Source organism: Syngnathoides biaculeatus, chromosome 2 (genome assembly GCF_019802595.1).
Source record: "Syngnathoides biaculeatus isolate LvHL_M chromosome 2, ASM1980259v1, whole genome shotgun sequence".
NCBI classification, from domain to species: domain Eukaryota; kingdom Metazoa; phylum Chordata; class Actinopteri; order Syngnathiformes; family Syngnathidae; genus Syngnathoides; species Syngnathoides biaculeatus.
Genome location: NC_084641.1, coordinates 19302066 through 19315978, shown reverse-complemented (window position 1 = coordinate 19315978; position 13913 = coordinate 19302066). Strand labels below are relative to the sequence as shown.

Sequence of the window (13913 nt, the reverse complement as noted above, 5' to 3'; positions counted from 1 at the left end):
GCTTCATGTCTTCACTGTGTACTGTGGCTTGAATTCAGAGTTTAGGGGTCATCTCACAGAAATTGGCTGAACAACAGCTTGTATCTAAAAAAAAAAAAAAAAAAAAAACTCTCAAGTTGGTTGCCTCATATCTCCAGACACAAGTGATATGTAAACATACTGCAAATACTTGCAAGTATTTGTCCATCCATTCAAATAAACCCACGCATCTCAAATGTGCTTGGCGACGTAGCTGGACAATTCCAATTCAGTCTCTATGAATCCGTTTGCAAAATGTCCTATGCTTTCCTATGTGTGTCTGAAAAGTCCAAATCAGAGGAGTGCTGAGGACCTCGAGGTCATCTATGAGGAGCTTCTCCATGTCAAGGCCGCCGCTCATCTTTCCAACTCGGTCAGTCACTGTTGTAACTCCTTGATCCATGACTGCAGTAAATTCTGATGGTATTCAAATTCCGCATATACACCGGACTACCAGAGAATTCCATTAATCATTTCAAACCAAGACTGTAGAATACAATACCTTTCGTTTCTTATTGTGGCATTTTCCAAATATTTGCAATAATAATAATACCAAATACTAAATGATCAATAATCCTGTCCAAAAATGATGTTGTTCACCTTTTGCTGTAAAGTGGTACCATCTAGTCAGCACCTTCAACATGACACTCAGCCTATTCTAATGTGGATTTATTTGATTTTCTATTAGAAGGACACAGATTCAGGTTTCATGGTTTAAAGTTTCCTATCTTGAAAAAAATACAGACTACAGCAGATTTCTGACATATTTCTGTTGTGCCTGTAGGTGCGGAAGGAGCTGGCAGCTGTGCTGGTCTTTGAATCCCATGCTAAGGCAGGAACTGTCTGTAAGTTGTCCAGCTTTTGTACAAAAACACACGTCTTAGTGTAAAGACACCCAGCCCCTCCCCTTTTAAGCACGACACCATGTTTTCATTTAGCATGTGTCCAGTCAGGGAAATCCACAAGCCCTTGTGCCATGATAATGAAAGATTAGGTCAGGGTCAGGTCACCAAGCGGAGATATAAAGTAACAGATCAAGCTTTTTTTTTGTACGTGTGATCTGAACGCACACATGAAATATATTCACTCAGACGCTGTGTTGTTTGTCAAGTGTTCAGCCAGGGAGACAAAGGCACTTCCTGGTATATCATCTGGAAAGGCTCCGTCAATGTGATTACCCACGGGAAGGTAAGTCCCGAAGCTGAGTGATAAAAGTGACCAAAAATGTTTTCTTTCCTGTAGAACAATGTACGTACGCAAGCAACAGATGCTCCACATTTGCCACCCCTCTCAATCCGCCGTGCTAATCAAATACGTGTTGCCATGACTACGTAACCTTTAACATATCTGCCTGAGAGGCGGTGTACATTTTACGCACCTGAAGTCCACTTAAAGACAAACAACTACACACTCCCATTCACACTTATGGACAATTTCAAGTTTTTGATGAGAATTTATCCTAACATGGAGAAGGTTTTAAGGAAAACATATATACGTATACAAAGAAGATAAAAACACACGACTACGGGGAAAACATACTAACTCCACACAGAAAAGCCAGGGCTGAGATTAGAACCACAAACTTCAGAACAGTAAGGTACTGACAAGTATGTCACAGTACTCGCGAGTCTCAAACAGAGTACGAAATAATCCATTCCGGGAGGCTCCTCAACTCCACAGAAACTACTTGAAGCTTACCTTTTGCGTTACAATCTGTATTCATGTGTGTTTTGCATTATTGTTGCTAACCTAACCATGTAGAACTGTGCTGCTTGGATAAATATGCGTGTACTGTATATGACAGCCAAGTGTGTTCTGTTAACCCATCTATGGCATTTCCCATATGTTAGCTTTAATCACACCACCTTATACCATGTTAAGGATAATCACATCTTACAATACGGCTGCACTGTTGCCTTTTCAATGGCCGGGTAGTTTCCTTTCATCTTGTTTGTATTACGCCTTCATTTTCAGCAAAGCAAAGTACATCTAAATGCCATTACAATACCTATCCACATGCTTCAACGCATGAAAATTCATCTTTCATCTTGGCTCGTTAGGGGACACCACAAGGTGTCATTTTTTTCCATGTAAGCCTACTTCCTGCATCTTCTTCTCTAACACCCACTGCCCTCATGTCTTCCCTCACAACATCCATCAACCTTCTCTTTGGACTTCCTCTCGCTCTCTTGCGTGGCAGCTCCATCCTCAGCACCCTTCTACCAATATACTCACTCTCTCGTCTCTGGACATGTCCAAACCATCGAAGTCTGCTCTCTTGAACCTTGTCTCCAAAACATCTAACTTTGGCTGTCCCTCTAATGAGCTCATTTCTAATCCTATCTAAACTGCTCACTCCGAGCCAGAACCTCAACATCTTCATTTCTGCTCCCTCCAGTTCTGCTTCCTGTTGTTTCTTCAGTTGCCGCCATCTCTAATCCGTACGTCATGGCTGGTCTCACCACTGTTTTATCAACTTTCTTTCCTTCAACCTAGCAGAGACTCTTCTGTCACATAACACACCAGAGACCTTCCGCCAGCTGTTCCAACGTGCTTGAATCCATTTCTTCACTTCCTTACCACACTCACCATTGCTCTGTATTGTTGACCCCAAGTATTTGAAGTCGTCCACCCTTGCTATCCGTCTCTCTGGAGCCTCACTCTTCCCTCTCCACCCTTCTCATCCACGCACATACACCGTAATTTCCGGACTTCAGAGCGCACCAGTTTATAAGCCTCACCCAGTACATTTGGAAAGGAAATACCATTTGGTACATACATAAGCTGCACCTGTGTAAAAGCCACAATTGGCCACATTGAAACCCACATTGAAACACGAGATATCTACAAAGAAAGACGGTACACAGAAAGAGTTGTCAAAGTTTTAATCCCTCATCTTATCTTAACATAGCAACAACATGGTCGCACGAACAAGGCTGGTAAAAAAATGAAAAAAAAACATACCTGTAAAAAAAAAAAAACAGCCGCAGCAGCTACACATTAGCAACACGGTAGCACAGCACGAACAGGGCCAGTTAAAAAAAGACAAAAACATACCAATAAAAATCACTGAGACACGGCAGTAACACAGCAGCAACACGCTAGCACAGTGCTCAGGGTAGCGCAGCGCTTACAGGGCTGGTTAAAAAAAAAACATCCCAGTAAAAGTCATTTCCTCGGCACATATATTCCACCAACATCACTCTTACCTTTTCCGCTCGAGTGCCCCCTTGGCCCGTTAGAAAAAATGCACAAATTAGCCGCATCACAGCATAAGCCACAGGGTTGAAAGCGTGTGAAAAAAGCCACGGTTTATAGTCGGAAATTACGGTATTCTTTTTTATCGATGCATGAAAATACAAGTAAGAAAAAAAAACATTGCAGAAAAAGTAAAGTAAACGAGTAACTGAGGAATTCAATTAATGAACCGTAAAGACAAACTCGAAGCACCTAGGATCATGTAAAGCCTTATGAATATAAATTCCGGCTGCAGTGGTTAAAGTTGAGGCATATAATCCAATTTTTCCAGTCCATTAACACTAAGCGGTTAATGCAGCACTGTTTAAACCCTTGGAAAAACAAGATTGACAATGCGAGCTGTCTGCATTCAGGGTTTGGTGACCACATTGCACGAGGGCGAAGATTTCGGCCAGCTGGCCTTGCTGAATGATGCGCCGCGCGCCGCCACAATCATCCTGCGAGAAGATAACTGCCACTTCTTGCGTGTGGACAAGCACGACTTCATACGGATTCTCAAGGTTGGCCGATTGCTTGCCCCGATGCGATCACGTTATGCGTCGGTGCGATTGTATCCGAGTATTTCTTTAATTTTAGGATGTCGAGGCTAACACGGTGCGACTGGAGGAGCATGGGAAAACCGTTCTGGTGCTGGAGAAATGTGAGCAGGGAGGAGCCGGAAACAAGTAAGGGACCCCTTAAATATTGTTGGATTGGCATCGTTACAAAATAGTAGTACTGTCAATCCAATCAAATCATGTATATATATACATCCATATAGACAACTTGGAGTTGCTTTCCAAATTATCTATAATTTAAATTATCAAATTATTAAAAATTATATTTATTTGCCAAGTACAGTTGAGTAATTTGCCAGTGGATCAACAAAACAAGACGAGTTGAAACAAAAATTATATTATGAATTTGAGAACTTCATGCTTCTGCCATTCCAAGGTTGTTGTATTAAATACAGTACATGAAAATAACAAATATTGAAGCCACAATTTATTCATGATTGTAGAGTAATAATTGGGTTGTGAGATTGAACAGTATGCAGATTTTTTTTTTGTCCGATTTCACAATGTGCTGCAATACCTGTCCCGTGATAGTCTTCTTTACATAAAGTAGTATTAAACACAGGGAAAATCAGAAAAATTGTTCTGAAAGGAAATTTCGAAAAATTGACAGCTGTACAATTATACCTACAAATGCAGTTTTACTAAAAAAATGGCATAATTTTACAATTAAACAATGGTCGGATCTGATTTATTTTTCAGTTTTAATTAGTTTAAAACACTTTGTGTTGCATTTTTTTAAATTAAAAGTGCTTGCAAATTAAGTTTGATTGATAATACCTTCGCTTTTTCGGTGGCCTTGGGTTTCTCTTTTTCAGTTTTGGTCAAGAATTTTCAAATTGGTGCATCACTACTTGCATACGTAGTATTGTGCAAATGTCAATATGCAGTATTTTGTTTTTTTCTTGTTGTGTGCAGGTACACTGTGATGTCAGGAACACCGGAGAAGATCCTGGAACACCTCCTGGAAACAGTCAAGTTAGACTCCAATGGGAATGACGTAATCGGTGAGAGGTTGTCTCATCTTTATAATTTTTTGGTTGAAAAATTGTCCTTCCCATGAGCGTTGATACACAGTTGTTGTTATTTCTTCTCCTCGCTAGACACGTGTGTGAGCGACTTTCTGCTTACGCATCGAGTCTTCATGCCCTCCAGTCAACTGTGTCCTGCACTGCAGCATCAATATCCTTCAGTCGACGGTATTCAAACGTCATCCAAATCTTTCAATTCCAATTATGGAATACGATTCCCATCACATTCCTCCGCAGATTTGCCGTACAGCTTTAACCCCTGCGGCTTAACCATAAAAAGTATGTGAGGTGAATTTTCATGTTCCAAGGATCATCATATTATAATCTATTCTTAGCTTCGCTTGAACTCACTGTTAGGTTTTCATTTGTTTTTTTCTCAACGACGTTAATGTTGAAGTGTTAACTGTTCAGATATTTTTAGATTAAATCTGCACATATCTGGATTGGTATTCGTATCTTCTCTGGTCAAGTGTAAGCACACCCTCATCATGCCAAAAACACGATGTAGTATGTTTGTCGTAGCATTAGAGTAATTTCGCTTTGCTGTTGCTTCTTGGTGTTTCCAGGTGTTTTGTTACATACAGGCATATTTATAGGTTATGTATTCTGCCCTTCCTGAATGTGCATGTTTAGTTCTCCAAATGAAAAGCAATTCTTGCCTCAGCCTGTATACTTTTTACACAAGGTACTTTCAACGTACAGCAGCATCACTTTCATTATCATGAGCCCAACATAAGTCACCTAGTTTATTGCTATCATACAATGGGAAATGCCATAGATGGGATAATTGGAATGAGCATTTCTATTTCACTCATTTTAAACAGTTAAACAACAACTACTTCAGCATAAGCGCATCTGTAACAGAAAAAAATCTAACATGTAACGATACTTTTGGGTATCTACCAGTATTCTTTCTGTTCTTAGGATACAGACCTGCTAGATTTTTAGCTTCAGCCTTAATCTACCTCTTTTTGACAGTCAATCAACTCTACCAGTGTCACACTACAGGGTAACGCATAGATAGGTGGTGGTTTATAAGCCAGTCTAGTCTATGTGTAAAAAACAAATTGTGGGTTTATGGCTAATAAACCAGTCTGTTCAATAGACTGAATTTTACGTTCTTGGCTTTGTCAACCATGTTTAACCTGGAAGTTGATGTTCCTTAACTGCCGATGCACCTACCAGGCGGAGCTCTGTGACGGTTCGGAGCAGGAGAAGGCTGCCTACGTTCTCAATACCAAGCAGAAGGTGGTGAAGCTGATTGGCCAGTGGGTAGCCCTGTATGGTCTTCTACTAAGGGAAGACCCCATTGTCTCGAGCTTTCTCGAGGTGAGGCATGGGCCAGGGATGTGCTTTGTTTTTCTAACGCAGTGTGTCTAGGTGTGGCAATGACAACCTGCACTTTCGGTTGATGTCTTCTTCCCATTCTGGAAGTTACCCATCTTTGTTTACCAGTCAACGCACTGCATTGTGTCCACCTCCTTCCCTCCCAATGAGACTACATGCAAGATGGAACAGAAAAATGTGTTGTTTTGTTCTCAAAGTATGTGGCTGTACTGTACATTTCTGTGCTCTCAAACAGAAACTGAAGGAGGACATTGCAGCTAATATCCGTTTGTATGGCGTGCTGAAAGATCAATTCCGGGACAGAAGGAGAACAAAAGTGTAATGACGTTACCCTAAAACATCGGATAACTCCTCAAGACTTGAAATGCAGCTAACGCAGTGTTTTGTCGTGTTCACCAGGTTGGAGAATGGATACCACTCATTGGGCAGGGTAAGCGTCATCATTCAGGGTCTGTCTGTCTGTCTTTCTAACTAGCTGCCTATCAGTGGTGGCTGGTGGAGTTTCCTCTTCAATCCAAAATAGACATAAAGTGTACCAAAAAGCAAGCAAACATGTATAAAGGTACATCACCAGTGTCCATATCCATTTTCCAAGCTGCTAATCCTCACAAGAGTCGCAGGAGAGTTGTGTGTTGAAAGGAGAAATTACACTGAATATATTTTCAAATCAGAGGTTTTCCAGAATCCTGAACTAGATGTTTGACCTTAGATGCTCCACTAGAATGCTGCGTTCGAGTCTGTATTGGTTGTCTGGTTTTGTTATGTTTCTCTGATGTCCTCAACAGAAGTCCTCCTTTGACTGGTTCCCTCATTGTGAGGAGCCCGTGGGACGGATACAGCCAATCAGAGCACAGGATAAAGGTGAGCCTCCAAAACATTCCCATCTCATCAGACAGATTCCGGATTTCCAAAGCTGAGCTGGGCTTGTTTTGGCCTCCGGTGTGGAAAAGTCGCCTCGGCCACTTGAAGTACCAGTTGAGTAATGTTATGTTTTGCGACGCAGTGTTGTACGAGATTTACACCCCAGACCACCAAGCTCTCACGCTGATGCTGCCGGTCAACACGTCCGTCCAGGAAGTGATGCTGTCACTGGTCAAACCCGGCGGAGATCATGTGCTGCTCAAGATGAACTCGGCAGGAGGTGCCAGTCTCAAATTGTTCCTGAGATGCATTTTAAAAAAAAAACAAATTTTCAACGCTATATAAAAACTTGACCAACATTTGAAACCCTTCCAGAAATTGCCGAGCTGAAATTGGATGCCACTGCCGTGTTCACCGGGCTCGGACTCAATGAGAGACTCTTCCTCTGCACCAGTGACCAAGTGGAAAAACTGGTGAGGATACTTTGGAAGTGGTTCCAATGCTAAGTTGATTTGAATTAAGTGAGACTCAATAACAAGCTACTGGTCAACGTCAACCATGTCTGATCTGATATGAGTGGGTATCGTTGATAACAATGTATGCATGTAACTATATTTGGAGAAGTACGTTTCGCCTCATACTTGAGGGTCTCAAATCTCATAGCGTTTGAATGTTCTCCTTGTGCTTGCCCTTGCAAGTACTCTGCAATGAATTAGCACAATTATCAGCAGCATTCATGTGTGATCATAGATGAGGCTGTACTCTTGATTATAAAATTTGCAGGCTGATCTGTGAGCAAAAGCCATAAAAACTGCAGTCTGATCCGTGTTCTCAGGCGCTTTTTGTGGTTAGATGAAATATAACGTGAAAAGATAAATGTACGGTATGAGGAGGGAGTGTTCTTTTCATTTGCCGAATGACAAAATGTGAGAAAATGAGACTACCGCTTCCATCGTCATCCATCCATCCATTTTCTTTGCCGGTTATCATCACGAGGGTCGTGGGGAGTGCTGCCGCCTATCCCAGCTGTCAACGGGCAGGACATGGGATACACCCTGAACTGTTTGTCAGCCAGTCGCACTCACAATCACACCTAAGAGCAATTTGGAGTTTCCAATGAATGCATGAAGTCTGCCTTTTGCCCGAATTTAGCTGGGATTTGCACCAGCGCTCCTGCAACCTTTGTGAGGATAAGCGGTTTGTAGAATGGAATGGAATGACAAATTCTTCTTCTTGTGCTTTGGAAAACAAAATGAATGCCTCAAACCTTTGGGGAAAGAGGAGAAGAGCTTGGTGGGGTGAGTAAGGAAGTCTGGCACGACAGTGTTCTTCTGGGCCAGGAACTGTCAGATGTTCCGCCTCAGGGCATTGTGAGCAGGTGCGCCGCCACGGTGAGGCAGCCAAAAGTTGTCCTGCTGCAGCGCTCGGTTCTTCTCGGTCACTGAACGCAGCAAATGGCGGGGGATCTTTTTACCTGTTTGGGTCTGAAATACGTCCGTTGTGACGCCAGTCCCACAACTTGACTGACACTTTGTGCGTTTTTAACACATCATTCACCTTTGCTTTGTCCCTCTTCACTCAGACGCCCCTGAAAGTGCAGCAGGGTCCTGAGCAAGGAAGCGCCAACACACTTGAGCACATGTGCTCCAAGGACATCGCCAGTGAACTCACCAACTACGACTGGGAACTGTTCACCGCCATGCATGAAGTCAGTGAACAGCTTGCGTTAGTTGCAAAACAAATGTACAGTATGTGTCATCTCCACTTGAAGCCCATAAAAGAGACGTTGAGGTCATTATCGAGATTATTCATGCAAAGGTCTTCGGGTGTGAAGGGTATTTTTTTTAAATGAGCCACAGTGGGGAAGAATGCTAAGTGATACGGATAAATAATTATATTGCCCCCCCCCACCAATGTTCCCTCTAAGCTGCGCAACTGCGCATTTGCGCACCTGTCACGCACTCTCTCAGCACAGAGGAAAACAGATCCAGCGCAGTGAACTCCAGCCTGACGTCTTTTTTCTTTTTTTTTTAAATATGGCAGCACACTGCCTCTCACAAAGAGCTGCTGCTGGGCCACACCGGGCAACAGATGTTACTTCCTAGTTTACCTGACACCCCCCCCCCCCTCCATTTTAAAGCGGTGCACTCATAATTACAAACACTGGGGGTCTGTGAATAATAGAAGAAAAAGTGGTGAAACTGGATGAGATTTTCTCTTTTTTTGAGTGAGAAAGGTCTGGTCTAAAGCCAAAGTAGAAAGTACAAGATGAGATGGTGTATAATGTTAAAATTCCACCTTGGCACAGACTGATTGAGGATGAAAGCACAGATGATACAATGCCCAAAAAACTAATTCTGTATTTGAAATATAGGAGGCAACATAACATTAACCCTAAAACTGTTTGGGAGCATCATTCAGCTTTCAACATGCATTGCTAAAGATATTCTGCAAAAAAATAATTCAGTTTTACACCAAGAAAAACAGACGGGGATATCATTTTGGGTAAAAAAAAAACATGACATTTCAAATTTATAGTTAATAGATGGCTTGGTATGTATTTGTATTGTAATGTATTTTTTGTTAACATTTTCAGTGTAAGTTTGCAAAAACACAAAATTGTTCTTGAAAATGTTCTGATGGGAATGTAATCTGAACCTTTTAATGAGTTGTGTAACTTCAGTGGATGACACTGATCTGACCGCAGTGCTTCCGTCTGATGTTGCTCTCGGTGGTCAAAAGGAGCACTCACGGCCTTAGTGTGTTTGCAGTGTTTAAGATCATCAAACAAATATAAATACCAGACGCCTATAACCCAAATGGACTTAAAATGTTGCTTTTAGATGATATCATTTGGTACGATTTGTACAATTCTCTACCGATCTTTGGCGGGCCAGATTGAGATGGTCAACGGGCCAGAAATACTAAATATAATACTTTTTTCACACATGGAAAGATAACTTTGAATAGTTTTGTTTTCCTTCATGAATTAAGTCAAGTTATAGAAGGAGTCACCGATGGTATAGTGGTACACACGCCTCCCTTCGGTGCAGGCAGTGTGGGATCAATTCCCGCTCAGTGATGGTGTCGATGACTGACTAGCGACGGGTTCAGAGTGTAGTCCGCCGTTTGCCCGAAGCTAGCTGGGATAGGCTCCAGCTTTCCCGCAACCCTTCTGAGGATAAGCGGCTTGGGTAATGACATGACATGACGTGACCTGATAAAAGCTGCATTTGAAGTTCACTTGGGTTATGTTCGTCTCATATTTACCATACATTTTTTTTTTCTCCTGATCTGAAGCATTAAGTTGGGGACGATGCATGTATTTCAGAAACTTGCCAATACTTTTTTAGGGCACTGTGAATTCTGCAGTGTTGCCTTGCTTGTCACTTCTGGCTCCTTAAAAGAATCTGAACACACATGTTGTCACCATGTTGTGTCATCACACTAATGATAATATTGATAATGTCCTCCTGTTTGTCATCCTCCAGACCGAGCTTGTCTATTACATATTCGGGCGTCAAAAGTTCCCGGGCGCCGTGACGGCCAACCTGGAGCGCTTTGTGCGTCGCTTCAATGAGGTTCAGTTCTGGGTGGTGAGCGAGCTTTGCCTCTGTGAAGACCTCGTCAAACGGGCCATTCTGCTGAAAAAGTTCATCAAGATCGCTGCAGTGTAAGAATCTTGTCGCTCAAAACCAGACTTCACAGGATCGAAAGTTGATGTCCTCATGTTTGCGTTGAGCGCCGAAAGATTTTGTGGCTTTTCAGTTTGAAGGAGCAGAAGAATCTTAATTCCTTCTTTGCCGTGATGTTCGGTTTGAGCAACAGCGCGGTGCATCGGCTTTACAAGACCTGGGAGGTGACTCATTGCTTGATGATGTGTGTCTAAGAGTATGCAAAATTATCACAATTATTCCTCATTATTCGCCATCCTTTCTTTCTTTCTTTTTTTTCCTTTTTGCAGAGAATATCCGGTAAAACGAAAAGAATTTATTGTGCCTACGAGAGGCTGATGGTAAGTCTGACTAAAAATATCTTGAGCCTGTGCAGTCGCATTTTTATATGGGAAGTAACACATTGTTATTTATATTTATACACAATTTACACTTCCCATGGATCTTAATAGGCGGCATGGTGGCGGAGCTGTAGAGTGTTGGCCTCACAGTTCTGAGGGCCGGGGTTCAAATCCCGACATGTTTAGGGAATGTGGAAGGAAGCCGGGGTGCCCGGAGAAAAGCCACGCAGGCACGGGGAGAACGTGCAAACTCCACACAGGCGGGGCCAGGATTTGAACCTCGGTCCTCAGAACTGTGAGCCAGGCGGCCTAACCAGTCACACACTGTGCTGCCTCCTTTGCAAAATCAGATTTCCCAAGATCTTTGTCATGTTCTGAGACAAGTTGAATTATAAGATGAAAATGTATTTGGAGAAAAGCAGATCACAGATATGTCATGAGAGCATGACTTTTAGGTTTTTGGAAAATTTGTCACCGTCTGCTTTGAATGTACAACTGGAGAAAAAGTGCGCCATCCGCTGTCCGCTGCCCTGAATGCAAATATGCTGTCTGCCTTCTTGTGCCAGGATCCATCTCGGAACCATCGCGCTTACAGGCTGGCTGTGGCCAAGCTCAGCCCCCCTTACATCCCCTTCATGCCTCTCATACTCAAAGGTAAACGCAGGTCACCAGCAGTTTGCATCAGTGCAGAGCGTGGCACCACCTTACTGGAGAAGATGACTGGACGTTGTCTTTCAGACATGACGTTCATTCACGAGGGAAACCCCAACCTAGTGGACCGTCTGGTCAATTTTGAGAAGATGGTAAGCCAGACTCATGCTTACTGAGTTTCTGAACGAACGCTGGACGTTGAGCTCTGTGCCACTCGTTTCTAACCTAACTGTTCTCCGGCCTCAAGCGTATGATTGCCAAGACTGTGAAAACGGTGCGAGTTTGCCGGAGGCAGCCTTACGGTGAGTGGGCAAACCGCGAAAGGGCGACCTTTCTCAAATGCGGAAAAGTATGGGTTGTTTTCACCGACGTCACATTTTTTGCTGTATGAGCCACACACCACTGCGCGCCGCCATTTAACCTCCCTACCTAACGCCTACCAGTGTAGTCGCCTGTGGAATGCTCTCGGTTACTGTTTGTGTTTTTGTGTTTCACGGGCGTTTCGGGACTCAAGTACACAAGAGAGGACTTGCTAACTATCAGAGCGCCTTCTTGACTTTTCTTCTGACTTTTCTTCGACAACTCTCGCCAATTTGATGAAGCTTTTTCCAGAGTTGCTCTTCGGCGCGCTCTTCAAACCTCGCGATCCGGTACACAAGTCCGGCTGCGTAAGCGGGGACTAAGACTTTTGACGTTCTGTGGCTCCGTGCTTCACGGAGACTTGGCTTTGTGGACGATTGCCCGACGCTGCTATCACGCTGCCCGGTCTCAACCTCCATCGTGGTGATATGTCGCCGAGCTAAGCTTACAAGCTTAATCGATACTCTTTTCAGAAGGCCAACATGACAGTTAAGATCGTTTCTTTGTTAGTCACTTGAAAGATTTGAGAATTTGGTGAAATACTTGATTTGATTATTCTTTTGTCTTTCTGCCATTGTCATCAAATTTTAAACGAATAATGAACATTTCACTTTGCTTGTGGTGAACTAATATACAGGTTTTACTTTTTGAAAAAAATTGAATAAATGGAGTTTGCCTCGGTATTAAAAGAAAATAATATTCCACCGCCTTTCGTTTTCTGTGTTAGCATACAGGTAAGTGCTCCTCCTTCGTGATTTCTGTCTTATAGAGTAAAAGATCAAGGTCACAATACTGCGCCTTTGTGACGCAGTCCCGAGTCCGATGATATGCGTATGCCAGGTAGCCTAATAGTCAGTCTGGGCTTGATGTGCTGTCGATCGCGTCTTCAATAAATGCAGTTAGAAACATGTCGTCCACCTCGCGCGTGTATGAATAACGGAGCTCAAGGATAAAAAATGGCCGCCGTTCGAGGCAGCACAACGGTTGACGTCAGGTGAAAACAACCCATTGGGACACACTACCGAACGGTCCAAACATCCTCAGTGAAATCGACTAACACGTTTCCACTCCCTGTTCAGTGCCTTCGTCGCCCCAGCGAGGGTTGGCCGATCGAATGTTTCTGGAAGGCCCCGCTACTCGCATATCTACATGTAAGTTTGTGTGGCAACGGAACTCTTTTTTTTTTTTTTTTTTTTTTTAAAGCTTCTTTCTTATTGTCCCAAGTTCGAATCTCAACCCTCCTGTGTGGGGGTCTGTATGTTTTTCCCCACACTTGCGTGGGTTTCTCCGGGTACTCTGGATTCCTCTCACATTCCAAAAACATGAATGCTAACTTCATTGAAGAAGCGTTCATCAAAGCTCAGAGCTTTTATTATAAAACGATTTTCATGTTTCATCGCTGTCTATCCTTCCAGACTCGGACCACGCCCTCCCTCTGCGGAGTCCCAGCAACATCAGACAGTACATTCAGAACCTGAACGTGATCGACAGCCAACGCAAGTTAACGCAGCTATCGAGGACAATAGAATGTTAGCACTCATTGCTACACACGAAAAAAAAACAAAAAAACTGGTGGACTCTGCGAACAAATACTCAGCTCTTGTTGAAGTAAACGTGACCTGCTGGACTGGTTGCCATGGAGACTTGTTCAAGGAAGAGAAGATTACTAATTGCTGTATTGCAATGAAACGGACAAGACCTTCAAAGACACTGTGGCGTGTTTCTGTTCTTTACTCTTTACAGCTTCACTTCCACTGCAGTCACAATTTCACAAAATGCCGAAGGAACAGGTTGAGCCTTTTAGTCGGTCAGTTGCTT

The 13913-nt window shown here is 43.0% G+C and overlaps 1 protein-coding gene across 2 annotated transcripts in view; it reads left to right on the top strand.

Moving 5' to 3' along the window:
- rapgef3 (Rap guanine nucleotide exchange factor (GEF) 3) overlaps positions 1–13651 on the top strand; it is a 32744-nt gene extending 19093 nt beyond the window's left edge. For both annotated transcript variants that reach the window (XM_061839630.1, XM_061839637.1), the window contains 22 exons: positions 307–391; positions 803–863; positions 1130–1206; positions 3630–3776; positions 3853–3941; positions 4749–4837; positions 4934–5012; positions 6040–6190; positions 6444–6526; positions 6608–6638; positions 6994–7069; positions 7212–7349; positions 7445–7542; positions 8652–8777; positions 10561–10742; positions 10838–10928; positions 11034–11084; positions 11651–11738; positions 11823–11887; positions 11983–12037; positions 13175–13246; positions 13511–13651. In XM_061839630.1, the coding sequence (XP_061695614.1) occupies positions 307–391; positions 803–863; positions 1130–1206; positions 3630–3776; positions 3853–3941; positions 4749–4837; positions 4934–5012; positions 6040–6190; positions 6444–6526; positions 6608–6638; positions 6994–7069; positions 7212–7349; positions 7445–7542; positions 8652–8777; positions 10561–10742; positions 10838–10928; positions 11034–11084; positions 11651–11738; positions 11823–11887; positions 11983–12037; positions 13175–13246; positions 13511–13629 (2053 nt within the window). In that variant the 3' untranslated portion in view covers positions 13630–13651. The remainder of the gene's footprint in view (positions 1–306; positions 392–802; positions 864–1129; positions 1207–3629; positions 3777–3852; positions 3942–4748; positions 4838–4933; positions 5013–6039; positions 6191–6443; positions 6527–6607; positions 6639–6993; positions 7070–7211; positions 7350–7444; positions 7543–8651; positions 8778–10560; positions 10743–10837; positions 10929–11033; positions 11085–11650; positions 11739–11822; positions 11888–11982; positions 12038–13174; positions 13247–13510) is intronic.
- The last annotated feature ends 262 nt before the right edge of the window (positions 13652–13913 follow it).